Source organism: Protopterus annectens, chromosome 6.part0 (assembly GCF_019279795.1).
Source record: "Protopterus annectens isolate FY-2018-M chromosome 6.part0, PAN1.0, whole genome shotgun sequence".
NCBI classification, from domain to species: Eukaryota; Metazoa; Chordata; order Ceratodontiformes; family Protopteridae; genus Protopterus; species Protopterus annectens.
The window spans coordinates 1,020,606,095-1,020,622,963 of record NC_056737.1 but is presented as its reverse complement, the minus strand read 5'-3'; the positions used below and the strand labels follow the sequence as shown (position 1 = coordinate 1,020,622,963).

At 41.9% G+C, this 16,869-nt stretch overlaps 1 protein-coding gene across 1 annotated transcript in view; it reads right to left on the bottom strand.

Annotated features, from left to right (window-relative positions):
* Nucleotides 1-724: 724 nt before the first annotated feature.
* The window catches only part of LOC122803932 (NADH-ubiquinone oxidoreductase chain 5-like), a 71,710-nt gene continuing 55,565 nt past the window's right edge, over nt 725-16,869 (bottom strand). The window contains exon 2 of the mRNA XM_044073608.1: nt 725-811. Within this exon, the coding sequence (XP_043929543.1) occupies nt 725-811 (87 nt within the window). The remainder of the gene's footprint in view (nt 812-16,869) is intronic.

The window sequence follows — 16,869 nt, the reverse complement described above, 5'->3', positions numbered from 1 at the left end:
GGTAAAATGAAAGGCAGGTTGTTTAAAGAAAGTGAAGTGTAGGAAAATGCAATGAAATGCTTAGCGCCTTAAATGTATCACGGCCACCGAGTGACCCGAATATAAGGTTACAACATAGGTGGTGCAGGACTCCAAAAATATTATGTGAGGATGGGCAGTGGAAAAATCCAGAATGTTAGAGATGCAGAAAAAAAAAACAAAAAGAAGTAAATAATATTGACGTGGTAGGATTCTAAGTGACCAAAAGAACCATAATAAGGAACAGTATGAAGAAACATAGTAATACGGTCTAAGTTACATAATATAATATAGGGAATTATGAGTGCATTACCGATCAGATCCAGCTTATTATGTGTTCAAAATATGGATGTCAAGAAATTCACCTGTTGGCATCCATACTGAGAGCATAAAAAAGGGGTTATCATCAATGACGCGATGATAATTCTTTGCAGTGCTTAAAGCTCTATCTGCTCTCTGTAGTACTAGTTATAAGGCAAAAAAAAGTGTTTTGCCATCTTTAAAAGCCATAAAGCACTTAACACTGTTAGAAAGGCAGTTGCACACTTTCTCTTATGTTACACAAAAGTCAAGGGGCATATTACTGGCACAGACAGCAGGCAGAAACAAGGTTGTTTTTTCTTCTGATGCTGTCATTCGCGCATCAGTACTGGCAGGCTTAAGTGCCTAGTACAATACCTAATCTTAAGAACTGAAGCAGAGGTGCTTAACAGTTGTTAGGATCAGCTCTTGCACTATAGAACTGCATAACTGATTTGTCCTTTTCCGGATAGCACAGAATAATCACTGCAATCTACAGATGGGATAAGGCATGTTGTTGTACTTATCTAGAAAGGATGAAGGACAAACGTTGTGGAAAGGGGGAGAATAAATAAAGTAAATGTTATTAATGACAAGTTGGTCGATAAGGAGAAATTCCCAAGACATCAGGGATATCAGCTGATTAGAGATGGAGAAGATGGAACAGTGGGTATAGTAGGTAGTAAGAAAGAAGGGTAACAGAATCTGGGCGATAAGGTTAAAATGCAAACATTACTCAGCGTGGAAAGGAAGACAGCAAAGGAGTGAAGGTCAGTGGGAAGAGAGATGAGCGAGGGTTGTGTGTAACAATAACCTGAAAAGAAGGGACGAAAGGTTAGGGCAGGATATAGATCTTGTAATTTAGTACTGAAACATGGAAAAATGTGATAAGTATTCTATGGAAGGATGTGATAAGTGCACTATTAGCCAAAGTATAAAAAGTGAACATTTGGTGTAGTTTGAATTATGCATGACATTCATGGTAAACATTTAAACGTACAATTTGCTGTCAACATGTTTAAGTGGATTTTCTATTTTGTAATGAAGAGCAGCTGAGTTTAGTTTGGCTCAGATTTATGATTTTCAATAAAGAGAATTTAAGGAACAAATCATTTTCCTTACTTGTTTTGTCAGTAAAATATCAACTCCAGAGCATTTTGTTTAAATTTTTGTAGCTGAAATTAATTGCATTTCTCACACTAACATTGTTTTATCATTCTCATAGTTTTGCATAATAAAAGAGTTTTATATTTAAAGCATTAAACTGAGCCACAGTTGTGTTACTAGATTGTTGTATTATATATCAAAACATGAGATGTCTAGAAGCTGTAATTATCTAAATCTGCTGTGTTGTACCAAGGACCATTTAACAAGCTATTTCAAGAAAGATACATATCTTGGGAAATACCATTTACAGACGATCACATTTACTGCATTTTTCACTATTGCAGTTATCTGTAAAACTAACAAAAATAATTTATGAAGATGAAGTGTTAAGCACATAAGAGGAAGACAAATAGAATTAAGGACGTATGATACTAGACTGTGTAAAAGCTTTGAAAGCAATGCCTTTGGAAATAAAACCTAAATTATATCTCTGACAGAGGACACTGTAATTACTTTATTCAGCTGTTATGACAAATAATGTTTAATAGAGCTATTTCTCTGAGAGCAGAATTGTTAAAGTGCACAATTCTTTGAAAATCATGGAACACGGCAATTCTTTATGCTGCTATCAGATAATGCTACAAGTTTCAATTGCAAGCCAATGAAGCAGTCAGACTAAAATCAGGTATCTGCCAGTATAGCAAATACAGATGAGCACGGTTATTTCAAAGAAATAACTGTTTAAAATGGTCTGGAAAAAAGACATATATTCAACAACCCTTCAACACCATGGAATTTTCATTATTACTAGTGTGACAGAAATTCTTTACTCTATAATTAAACCATATGTAATAGAATATATGTTTAATTTAAAATAAATGCATTTTTAGTGTAAATAATAAGTCAAACTTTTGTTAGGTCCATTTTCCAGTTCCATATCTATTATATTAACAGCAAATATTTGTTAAGCACAACTCTGCCTTCATATTCTACATCCTAGGTTAAACACACCTCTTCGTTCTCATTCTGTGTCCTGGGTTAAACACACCTCTTCCTTTTCATTCTGTGTCCTGGGTTAAACATACGTCTTCTTTCTCATTCTGTGTCCTGGGTTAAACACACCTCTTCCTTCTCATTCTGCTTCCTGGGTTAAACACACCTCTTCTTTCTCATTCTGCTTCCTGAGTTAAACACACCTCTTCTTTCTCATTCTGCTCCCTGGGTTAAACACACCTCTTCTTTCTCATTCTGTGTCCTGGGTTAAACACACCTCTGCCTTTTCATTCTGTGTCCTGGGTTAAACACACCTCTTCCTTCTCATTCTGTGTCCTGGGTTAAACACACCTCTTCCTTTTCATTCTCTGCCCTGGGTTAAACACACCTCTTCTTTCTCATTCTGCTTCCTGGGTTAAACACACCTCTTTCTTCTCATTCTGTGTCCTGGGTTAAAAACACCTCTTCCGTCTCATTCTTTGTCCTGGGTTAAGCACACCTCTTCCTTCTCATTCTGTGTCCTGGGTTAAACACACCTCTTCCTTCTCATTCTGCTTCCTGGGTTAAACACACCTCTTCTTTCTCATTCTGCTTCCTGGGTTAAACACACCTCTTCCTTCTCATTCTGTGTCCTGGGTTAAAAACACCTCTTCCGTCTCATTCTGTGTCTTGGGTTAAGCACACCTCTTCCTTCTCATTCTGTGTCCTGGGTTAAAAACACCTCTTCCTTCTCAGTCTGCTTCCTGGGTTAAACACACATCTTCCTTCTCATTCTGCATCCTGGCATAGTAGCTTTAGATAAACCCCATGGATTAAGAAGCCATTCCACTTCTGTAACCCATAGCAAAATTATGTTTGTCATGAGATCCATTCCCCAGCCCTTCTTTGCAAGAATGTTTATTTGTATTGTTCCCTGAACCACCTATATAACTTTTCCAAATTACGATCTCTTCTTTGGTCAAGGATTCATAGATTAATTGGTAAGTATTAGGCAAGCTTCCCTTGTGGGCCATTTTAAGCCTAGCTGACTGTTATACAAATCATTCACTTTTGTAGTTTATTTTTAAGAGCAACCAGTCCTTCGATACAGCTGCCCATAAAAGGTCTTGCAATGTATTGTAATAAAATATTATGCTTTGTACTGGTAATGTATCCACATGTGTTTCACATACCTTCTCTGCCAGCAAATACACCTGTCTATTAATGTATGTCACTGGCTGTGTGCAAAGTGCCACATAAGCCTCATGGGATATTATCATAGCTTTAGTCACTGCCCACTATCTCCTCTTATAACAAATACAGATAACTGGTGACCCACCCAGTGCTAATCTGGAAAATGGCATGACCTCCACCATGGTTGCAGTTGTGCATGTTCCTCTGACCATACTGGGGTGACCTCCACCATGGTTGCAGCTGTGTGTGTTCCTCTGACCATACTGGGGTGACCTCCACCATGGCTGCAGTTGTGCGTGTTCCTCTGACCATACCGGGGAAGATAATGAAATACCTCCTGGAAAATATAATTTCTAATTCTTTTTCTGATCGAGGCTACAAAAGAATTGATGGAGTTGTTTTATTAAAAACAGATGTTAAAACTGGATTTTATTCTAAACAGAGAAACATTTATTATCCACATTTAGATGGAGGCATGACAAAGCTGAAAACACTATGCCATACCTCTCAACAGTACTGAATTCATCAGAATTTCCCAGTTTTCAGGCTAAAATAATGGGGTGCCATGAATTTCTAAGTGGCCCCTTAAAATCACGATTTGTTTTCTTGGTCTTTGTTTTATTTGCTGACCAGACGGTCTAACTGGGTATAGCCCATTTACTGTAGTGAGACTGAGGTATGGCTTCAACATTTGATACCATTGTTCTGGGAAAAAATGTTGCCTCATTTAAAATAAGAAAACAGCAGCATGATAGCTTACATGGTGTATCCTGCCTACACCCATAACAGTATCGCATTTTAGTATCCAACTTTACATTACATGCAGGAGATGTGTCGATGTGTTATTACATGGTGTATGCCTGCCTACACCCATAAGAGTATCGCATTTTAGTATCCAACTTTACATTACATGCAGGAGATGTGTCGATGTGTTATTACATGGTGTATGCCTGCCTACACCCATAAGAGTATCGCATTTTAGTATCCAACTTCACATTACATGCAGGAGATGTGTTGATGTGTTATTACATGGTGTATGCCTGCCTACACCCATAAGAATATAGCATTTTAGTATCCAACTTCACATTGCATACATTCGAGAGGTCAAGAAGCCTACCAATCCAGGAGGTCAAGTTGATGCTTCATGGATCTATCATCGTGATTTAGCCAATGCTGGCACTAAAGGACTATCCCATATGGACTTGGGTGATGATGTCATATCATGGGCTGGTATAATTCCAGCATACGGAGCAGTGAAATCAATTTGGGAACTGAGAAAGCTATCCAAATTGCTTAAAATATTAAGCAATGCTACATTTTCTGCCTTAGAACTAGTGACTGATGAACTGACTGCTATGAGAGCTGTAGTCCTCCAAAATCGTATGGCTCTTGATTTCATCCTAGCGGTGAAAGGGGGAACTTGTGCTTTAATCCAGGAGGAGTGATGTTAATTTATTCCTGACAATCAGCATGAAATTGAAAGCCATTTTGAACTGATTCAAAGAATTTCCGAACTCTCTGAGGCCAAAGAGGCCGATAGTTCAACATGGGCATGGTTAACCAACCTGTTCTCAGGTTGGGGAGGTGGACTGTTGAAGTTGATTTTATTAATTGCAGTATTAGCAGTTGTTGCTTTTTTTGTCATATTTTTAATCAAAGCACTGATCTTGAAATTGATGTCTTCAGAAACTGTGAAAAAGGTGCCTAAGTTTTATATGCCTGCAGCTACGAATGTAGGCAATGACATGACAATGTTTACCAATGATTAAAAGACAAGTAACATGGTAATGTTAGATTTGGGACAAATGTATGATAGGTTAAGTGGTGATGCTTACACAGCATAAAATGCGGGATTTTAGAATATGAATAGCCAAAGCATGTGTTTGAAGGAATTGAATACGTGACACTTTGCATGTATTAAGATGTACTGTGTACTATGAACTTTGAATGAACTGTGAGTAGTGTAAAATTACTGAAAAACAAGAGTCTGCTTGAAAACAGGAAATGTGCCTTATATAGAAGTGTATCCGATTTTCTTTTTCTGCCCAGAGATATAATGATGTGAACTGCTTTATACTTACGGGTAAATCATTGATTGGTTAATTGTCTTGTATAACAATCTAATTGGTTCATTTTATATTTTTTTACTGCCAGCAATATTCACAGTATATAAGTTAGTGCATTCCTTTGTTCTGGGAGTCTCCCTGTTGCTTTTCCATGAGGCTCCCAAATGTGTGTACTGTAGTTAATAAATACCACTGAAAGAGAGAAAGAACTGTATTTGTCTTCATTTTCAAGGTAATGTGTAACTTAACACTGCACACCAAAGCCACAGAGATTTACCACTAAGCCATTTGAGCTGTGCATAAATATGATGTTTTCACAAACATGCCATGAAGCACAGACATTCAACTGTAGGGAAAATGTATTTATATATGTAGATGTGTGTTGTGTGTGTGTGTATGTATATATATATATATATATATATATATATATATATATATATATATATATATATATATATATATATACATACACACACACACACACACACACACACACACACACACACACACACACAAACAAAATTCCACCTGGGTAACCTTCTAAAGCCTGTAATAAACTCTCCAATCGTAGTTTTTACTTATTTTATTCACCATAGTAAAAAGCAGTACTAAAAAAATGGCCAATACCACAGCTTAATGCACAGTAGCAGCAATGTTAAGGCTAAAAACCTTACGAACTGGAACAGTCTCAGATAGCCAGACAAATCACAGGTAGCAGCAATGTATAAAAGTAGCAGAGGTATACAAGCAGCAAACAATTCCAAAGGTAACAGTTCCAAATGGTAAGCACTTTCGTCCACTTAAACGTGGACTTTTTCATACCAAGGTGTCTCAAGCAATTAAAACAAACTAATGAACCTCTTAAACATACATTGCAGTTGTCTAGTAATGTTAGCTAAAACCTTTAAAATTACATAAAATTCTCATACATTTTATACAGCTTAAATCAAAGTATGTGTGCTTTATCTTTTAAAATAGGTGCTAGTGAAAGCTGTTCATTCATTCCTGGCGGGTACATGGCTCCTAATTTAAGTTGCCATCGGATCTCACTATTACTAATTCTATTACCCCATTCCCCACCCCTGGGGTCTCTCAACACATTTTCCAAAATTCCAAACTTAAAACTGGCTTGCCCTGTGCAAATCAGTGTGTGTTTAAATAATGAATTCTTGAGGTTCATAGTATCTATAGCATAAAGATGTTCATAAATAAGCTCCAGTTTTCCAACATAAAACCGTTGACATCCTACACAGATATTTAAGTAAACCAGTCCCTTACTATTACAATTCCCATTAGCTAAATGAACTCTACTCTGAAATTCACCTACAGTAACAGATGTTCTCTCCAGAATATGTGGACAGTATTTACATGCTCCACATTTCTGGGTCCCTTTGTCTCCATCCTTCAAGGCCAAAGGGTGTTCCAAGTAGTGTTTCAAATTGTGCCCAACTCTAATAATTTATTTTCTGGCCAGAACAAGGGCTGCTGGATACAGAGTGATTAAGGCACCTGTAAGCAGTTGTAAACGGGTACGAAATGGACAGTTATCTATAGTAAAAATAAAATCCAAAAAAATGCTCACGTGTTATTCCACTTCCCACAAAACATACTGTTGCTAAGAAGAAAAAAGAAAATGTGTGGGAAGCAAAACATGTTCTGAATTCAGACAGAGAGCAAGATGAAAAACAAGGTCGTTTGTGGTATATACTAGCATGACAAGCTATAGTTTTGTGGAGTTGCACTAACAAGAGTTTGTGGCTGAACTGCTAGGAAGAGGAACACACCCGCTGGTTTTGGGTGTCAGCAATTGCCTGCATAGGCTGTTTACATTGAGGAGACATCTGAACCTGATTCCTACTGTATTTGGAACTTTTTAGTGAACTACTTGGGATTTAAAACCTACTCTGCACTTTGCTTCCCACACATTTTCTTTTTTCTAGTTATCTATAGTAGTTATGTATGGTGTGGTGAAAATCTTTTTAGGAACAGATTGCCCTTTTTTGTTAAGGTGAGAGTAGGATGTTGGGGAAGAATAGTAGGTATATTTGGGGAGGTAGGTTGGGTTGGAAGACAGACATGACAGACAATACAGCATACAGGGGTGGTGTATGATGCATGTCATGGGTAAACACCTTGAACGGGGAGGGGTGTTTGGAAATTGGAAGCCCATTAGCCCCCAAATGGAAACAGTGGGACTGAGGTCCCCACCCATGGGCAGTCACCACTGCACCTTCACTGCAGGAGAGGCAAGCTGACCCTCTAATTGCACTACAAGGGCCTCAAGATGGTGTAGCAGATCCCCCAATTTTCTGCGGAGCTCCCTATGCACCAGACCCTGGACCTGACTTTAGGTGACAGTATCCTGTCTGTGCCCACTCCTGGGGGAGGATGAGCCCCATCCGCTGAGGTGGTTCCACCTGAAGGTAGTGCAGGACCAGTGGATGAGGATGTCCCGGGGTGGATCCTAGACATGCTGTGGCCTGGTGCCATGGTCAGATGAGGTGAGAGAGGTTGTTCTGCTGGAAACAACTTTCCTAAACATGCTATTGTGTTGCAGTTTTAGAACATATGTGGGTTAGTAATAGTCAACACAATCCAGGATTAATTATAACAGCATGCATAGATATTCCCATTAACCCAAAACACCAGATTTGGAACAGATGCATAGTGAACAGAACACAAGCATATATGGAACCACAGTGGCCATTACAATGGCATGCAGATTACATTGATATCAACAGGCCACCAATGATAGTGTTTCAACATGGAACATGAATAGAAACACATTTCAATATTTGTTGAACAATAGGATATATGTTCCAACAGTAGGACAACAGTAAGGGTATGTACACCTCATAGCCACAGTAAACTTTGAAGGTTGTCAGTGTAAGTGGATTTTATTACTCATACATGCACTGCTGATGATGAGATCTGCAAATCAGAGGTCAGACATTCACTACTGGCATCTGTCCTCATATCATCCCGGGTATATGTCAGACAAATACATAGGGGCTGTGAGCAACAGAGCAAACATAACTGTCACAGATATACACATTCAGCAATGGTGTGTATACTTGTGAGGTATGGCGCACAGTACATGGTAGGGTGCTGAACAGGTGCACAGCAATACAGTGTACATGGGTGCAGTGTGTTCCTGGGGAAGGGGCATCACCTATTAACACAACTCATGCATCACACAGATGTATAATGTTGGTAACAAGGATTGAGTATAGCATGCTGTTGAGTGCCATATGTCATGCATGTTGACTGTTGGGTAATGAGAGGTCTGTGTAATATCTATGTGCCACCTCACGTGTGTGTGTGTGTGTGTGTGTGTGTGTGTGTGTGTGTGTGTGTGTGTGTGTGTGTGTGTGTGTGCATAGAGGTAAGCAATGAGGTACAGGTCTTAAATTATGTTATTTGTTTTCCCCTCACAGGTGGTGAGGTGGGTCAGGATCCCTTCTGTAGGCAAACTGATGTTAGTGTCCATACAGACTCTGACAATGATGATTGGTATGGTGAGGCACAGGTAGGGTTGCCAGGGGCTGAAGCTGTGCCATCCGTTGACATCCCACTTTTGTCCACCCCATCCCCACACACAGTCACAATGCCTATACATACCCCATCACCAGTGGCCATAGATGAGGGACAGTTGGCGGGTGGTGGCATGGGACTGGACAGTATGGTGACTATGGCAAGTGTGTCTATACACAGCAGCCATAGCCAGATGACCCGTGAGGTACCACACAGGCAGATGTACAGGGATGCTCATAGGGGGCTGCTGACCATCATGCCCCTGGCAGAAGTGCCACTGCAGGTGTCATCAGATGCATGTTTTGGGCTGTCATGGAGGCACAGGCATGTATGGAACATTATATCAGACAGCATCTGGGGCTCCAGAGGGCTACTCATTCTGCTGTACTTGACAACATCCATGATCTTGCAGGTGCCCACTGTTATTTTGCAGAGGTACTGGATAGGCAGTTGGGTGAGATGGTGGGAATCCTAGACCATGCAATGTCTGTGTTAGAGCATATGGTGGGAGTAGGGTGACAGCCTTGTGGACATAGGTCAGCAACACCAACAGGTGGAGGTCTATGTGGACATGCAACAAGTCACAGCTACTCCTGTAGTGGCAGTACTAGCACCAGCACTGCAGGGGGGGTGCTCTCCACACCACATCACAGCAGGCCACATGTACGTGGTCCTGGCAGGTCCCAACAGGGACCCAGATCCAGCGGACATTTTTCATTATCAGGGGAGAGTACCATATCTGGGCTTGTACCAGGTAGTACCCAAGGAACCCCTGGCAGGCACAGTTCTCATGTTCGTGGCTGGACACGGAGAAATGCACACCCTGCCATGTACAGTCTGCAGCTGTCCAACAAACCCCTGTATAGGGCAGCCACATGCCAGAACTGTGTGCATACATACATACAAACACACATCACCAACACAGATAGGGCACCTCCATACCTACACACACGACATCTGCACAGCCCAATTGTTAACAAACCCCCCTAACACACACACATGATGTCAACCAAACAGCTCAGCCTAGGTCTCTGGCAAACCCACAACAAATCCTGTGCATATGATGATACCTGTGCCACATCCCTGTCATCCATATCATCAATGCAGGGACATGCTAATATGGCTCTGATGCACAGGGTGAATGTATTAAGGTTTAGCAATGTAATGTTGTGTAGCATGTTTTCAGCTTAAAGTTTAATGCTTACATGTCAGGATGTGTAGTTGTCCAGCCATGATGCATTATAGCTGTTATTAACACTGACTGATTGTTGTCTCCATAATGTATTATGTTTGTGTTGTAGGTGTCTATGTGTCAGCAGGATGTTGGTCTGCTGTCCTTTCCTACAAGGGGTATGGCACTGTGGTGACACACTGACTGTGTCATATCCTGGGTACAGCTGAACACAAGTAACAGGTCTGTTACTGCATGTGCCACATAGCTGAAAGTTCTGAGGGGTGTATACAGGTGAGTACATAGTGACTGATGTCAGCAGCCCTTCTACAGTGGACAATGGTAAGTGTACTGGGTGGCACACACCAAATGTTTGTGAATAACACACACACACACACACACACACACACACACACACACACACACACACACACACACACACACACACACACAGGCTTTGGTGTTGATGCAATACACAGAGAATACTGTACACATGGAAGTACTTAATTTTGCAGTGAACTCATTGTAGTCTATGTAATTCCACCAAGACAAAATTGGCAAAATATCACATCAATAAATAATAAGTCTGCCAATTTAATGTCATTGACGATGGTACTGGCTGAGTATATGTCCTCTTCCCCAATGTAGTGCAATCCTGGAGTTGGTAAACATAGGTGTGCTGGTGTGGATGGCACAGCCCTCCACTTTTGAGGGTGTGGGGTGGCATAGAACCACACATGGTGTAACTGACAACTACTTAACTTGTTAACATAAATGGTACAGTATTACAGCAGACAAAGTGAGGGGGATACACACAACAATAACCCCAATGAGGGTGGCTGTGCCCACAACATCCACACCCAACTATATATACCAACTCCAGTATCACTGTACAGCTGTACAGTGGGGAAGAGGGCATTTGCACATCTATTATTAGTTTTGATGGAATGAATTTCCACAAGATGATTCCTTTGAAATGTTAGCATTTGCCAGTCAGTTCTCAGACAGATGACCTCCTGGGACATGTATTTTCTAAAAACTGAAGTAGATCCCTTCACATACACACACACACACACACACACACACACACACACACACACACACACACACACACACACACACACACACACACACACACACACACACACACACACACACACACACTTACTTGGCAACACTGAGAGTAGAACTCCTATCTAGGTACTTATTGCTACTAATGTGTTTTAGGCCTTAATTTCACACACCACACAGTTTTTTGGATGAGGTGTCCCGAGTTTCTTGTTAAGTTAAGAACATCACCAGGCCTTGTACAGTATTGTAATGGGGGATGTACTTGGTGTTAATGAACAATACATAGTATGAAATATTGTCATATACACATTGACAAACACATAACAGTCATAGACACATCTGAGAGACCTGGGTTTATCAGTGCTAACTACCTTGTTAGTGAGTCCATTCTGTTACAGATAATTTGCACACAGCACATGCATCATTGTTTTGGATAGTGCAATCAGTCACCTGTGTGGTTGATGGTGACAGTGGTCCTCACACAGTGGATCTTGGGACATGTACCAGTTCTACCATGGTGTAAAGACAGTATACCCAGTACCCACACCAAACATTGGATAGTTTACACACCACAACCCATGATAATGCTCTGACATACCCACAATCACACATTGACCAGGACTGCAATACAACCCCTTGGATATCTAATAAATGCTACTATAGGGATATGCATTTATTTCACATGCCACAAGGATATTAGGGTGAGGGTTTGTCATGGCTCTCCTAATGTCAGCAACATCACTATCCCTTATAATGCATGGCAATATGTATTGTATTTGGAGAATGTGGCCTCAGAATGCCGTATCCTACAAATATACACACTTGCACACATACACACACTTGCCAGGACTCACAGGGCAAACCATGCCTATCTACCCATTTGTACAACAGTGTTATGCTGGTACTGCATGCTCCAGGTAGCGCATAGAGTGAAGAGTGTAACAAGGTACATTTAATGTCCATTACAGTAGCAGTCATTTCTAACTATGGCAATGGGGGTGTAGAGGGTGAGAAGGTCCTCAGGGTATTATCAACTACAAGTTTACAAACACACAGACACTGTTATTCTCAGTAATACACACTGACACATTTGTCAGTACTGGGGTCCATAGGTGCAGGTGTTCCTAGGTGTGTACCAGGATAATGTCCATGGAGAGATGAGAAGAGTAGGGGATGTGGGTACAGTGGTATCATGCCACCTGACATTTGTCAGCAGGTCATCTATCAACTGATGCCACTTAAGTGATCCCCAGGGTGACAGTTAAATGCAACATCCAATCATCTGGTTAGATTGCAGAGTGCTAGTGAGGGGATCCAATTGACATGTATGCAACATATATTACATAACATGACTATTGTCTGGGTTAGAGACCTGTACCTAAGCATATTCTGTTGATTGTGGTAGTCTTTTTGAGGTATCCATGGTATGTGGTGCATACAGGGTGGGGGTTCCTAGCTGTGGCATTCATAACACATCAGGGCAGACATGTCAGTGTCAGTCAAGCATAGATTGCCTGTAAGCATCCAAGATGGATACCTAACATCTGCATATCTGTACAGACGACAGAAAGAAATCAGCTAGCCAACAGGTTATGCATTAGGATGAATGTTTTGGCAGATAGATGTCTGACACTGATAGGTATGCCATTCTTACATGACAGCAGCCTCAATGATATGTCCTATACACACAGTAGTCTACAATTAATAGCCACATATCAGATAAATATCCAGTAGCAAATACTTAATAACATACAGCTCACACACCAAGAACATTGCTACCTTGTTCCCCATTAGCCCTTTTTTTCAATTATAAAGGAATTCCTAATACTATTCTAGCATGTCCAAAGGTCAGTTGTCAATCTCCTCTCCGGTCTAGCTGGTGAATCTGGGAATCTTGAGGCAATGTTACAACTGCCTCATGTACACAGACAACCCTCTCCTCCTCCCAACAAATTCCAACACATGTGAGAGATGCAACCATATAGCCATACTGGAGGCTAAGCTCTCACAACTCAGTACTGCTGAAACCAGTCAGGAGGAGGAGGAAACCACACTCACTACAATTCCAGTCTCACATAGACCTAACACGACAACAAACCAAACACATAAACACACAAACACATACTCGGAGGCTCTAAATAAAAATCTGCCTTAGCAGCAGAGACCTCCAAAGCAGACACCCAAGCAACCGCTACCCCAAAACAAAACACATGCAACACATAGCTCACAAAGCCAGTGTGCCGAACAGTCACAGCCCTTAAGGCTAAACAACACACCTGATACACTTGTAATAGGTGACTCTATCATCAGGCACACTGACGTCCCGCTCACCAGGCTGAACAAGGAGAAGGTCATGGTGAGTTGCCTGTCGGGCGCTAGGATCCGCCACATAACAAAAGCACTCAGGTCACTCCAAAGCAAGTACAAATATGACTCAGTCATTGTCCATGCTGCTGTGAATTACCTGAGACGTACCTCCCTGGACTACATGAAAAGAGACATAGAGGAGCTCTCTGAGCATGTAGCCCAGGCCGGTATGACCCTGACCTTGAGTAGCATCTTACCCTCACCAAGAATGATGCCACATTATGAAGACAAGATGATCAATTTCAACAATTGGCTTAAGTATTGGTGTCATTCAAAGGGGATCCAATGCCTGTCAGCCTGGGATGACATGCTCGACAAGCCACGATGCTTCGCTAGGGACGGCTTGCACCTGTCACCCCTGGGCTTTCGGATATTGGCAAAGGCTCTTGCTACCCCCATAGTGCCTTTTTTGGCAAGGCTCAAAAGACAAACCCACCTCCATAGGTATCACAAGGGATAAGAAACTAAGAGTAATGCTACTCAATGCCAGAAGTCTAAACCTCAAGATGCATGCACTCGAAACTCTCCTTAGCATGGAGAACATCGATATCTGTACAGTAACAGAAACCTGGTTCAAGGCTCCCGAGAGCACCCCAGCACTACCAGGTTATACCTCATACCATGCTTTTCGGCCCCAAAACATGGACCGAACTACAAAAGTAGGGGGAGCATCAATATTCGTCAAAGATACCCACACCTCCAGGTTGCTGGCACAGCTCGAAGCATCAGAGACTATCCATGTGCAACTAACAGTGGGTAAAACTGCCTTCCAGTTTATAGCCTGCTACAGACCACCCTCCCAAAGCCAGGAACCCCACTTGGCCTTCCTGAGAACACTGGAAAATATGAAGGTCTCTCCAAACATCATTATATTGGGCGACTTCAACTACCCAAACATAAACTGGAAGCATTACTCAAGCTCCAACACCCTAGCCCAAAGGTTCCTAGAATTTATAAACTCAAATGCTATGGAACAACTTGTTACCACTCCCACAAGAGGGGAAAACATACTGGACCTGATCATCACCACCATGGGGACTCTATGCTCCAGACCAGAAGTGTATCCCTCACTGGTAAGATCAGACCGTAAACTGATCTCACTGGATATTCACATCCTGACTCCACCCCCTGCCCTGAAAACCACAGTGAAAAACTTCTCTAAAGCAAATTTCACACTCCTCAAAACCAAGGTGGAATCCTTCAAGGCCTCCGGGCCTGTGGAAAGTATAACGCAGACCGCAGAATCCTTTATAAATGCATTCTATGAACACCTTCAGGAATGCATGGACCATGCAATCCCAAATAAAACCAAGAACCAATCCTCCAAAGGCAGACGTCCTGTCTGGTGGACCCCAGCCATAAACAAACTATACAATAGAAGGAGGAAGCTACTACATGTTAGAGCAAAATCCCAAAAAGGGAAGGCATCTCTGATCAGTATTAACAAAAAACTACGGGGACTCATAAAATCGTCTAAGGCCAGCTTCGAGAGAAAAATTGCACAGGACACTAAGAGTAATCACAAGGCTTTCTTTAGTTATGTTAGCAACTTGGGTGGGAAGTCCCAGATATGCTCAGAATTTGTCCCTAATGACAAAAAATACACCAAACCCACAGACATTGCCAACATCCTAGCTGACAGGTTCAGTGAAAACCTCTCCGCCCCCTCCCCACCAAAAGGGCAAATATCTATCCCAGCAGAGTGCTGCCCCCCTGACATCTCAGATGCTCAGGTAAGAGCAGCCCTCTCCAAAGCAAAAAACACAGCATCAATGGGACCAGACGGTGTCCTGGGCTGCGTCCTACATGAACTCCAAGAAGAGCTAAACCCAAACATAAAACTACTGTTCAATATCAGCCTTACTACAGGATATGTACCCAAAGAGTGGCGTACAGCAACAGTGGTCCCTCTCCACAAAGGTGGTGCCTCAACGGATCCTGGAAACTATTGCCCCAAAAGCCTGACTAGCTTGGTCTGCAAAGCTATGGAAAGGATCATCATGGACCTCATAATTAAAGATATTAGATACCTACAGACACTGGATCCTACCCAGTTCGGCTTTGTTAAGTGCAGATCATGCCTCTTAAACCTGGTTGATTTCTTTGAAATAGTCACCAAGGCCATTGACGAGGGGAAGGTGGTCCACACAGCCTACCTGGACCTCGCAAAAGCCTTCGATACAATACCCCACTTGGGCATTATAGATAAGCTCACCAGCTTAAATATAAACCCCTGTGTCACTAGATAGGTTGCAAACTGGCTCAAGGACAGAACCCACATGGTTAGAATTGCTGGAGCCATGTCAGACTCCAAACCAGTTACAAGTGGCGTCCCACAAGGCTCAGTCTTGGGACCTCTCTTGTTCGGTATATATTTCTCGGAGGTACAGGCCAACACAGAAGGACTGTGGCTGATCAAATTCTCAGATGACTGCAAACTGGGTGCCATAATCGATTCTCCAGCCATCACAAGCATCCTCCAAAAGGGCCTCATAGAAACAGACAACTGGTGCCAGTGCCATGGCCTCAAGTTAAATGCCAAAAAGTGTATAGTCATCCCCTTTGGCAAAAACAAAGTGCCCACAAATTACCACATAGGTGGTAATCCATTAAGAACAGAAGAAGTAATTAGGGACCTGGGGACCCAAGCTGATAGCAATCTCTCATTTGACAACCACGTGGCCAAAGTGGTTAGAAAAACATTTTATATAGCCCACCTAATCATGAAGGGATTCACATCTAGATCAGGGGGAGGTCATCATGCCTCTTTACTCATCCCTCATCAGGCCCATAATTGAGTACACTGACCCTTTTGGGATGTACCTTACCAGACACCTGCAGCAACTAGAAAGACCCCAAAAGTACCTCACCAAGAGGATCAAAGGGCTCAAACAGATGCCATATGCTGCCCAGTTAAAGAAACTCCAGCTCTACTCAGTGGCATACCGCCTGCTCAGAGGCGATCTGTGCCTGACGTATAAAGCCCTGTCCAACCTGGAATTAATGGACATGCTGCACCTCAGAAAATCCAAATCCCATCGAGCTACGTGCTCGAGAGACTTGAACCTC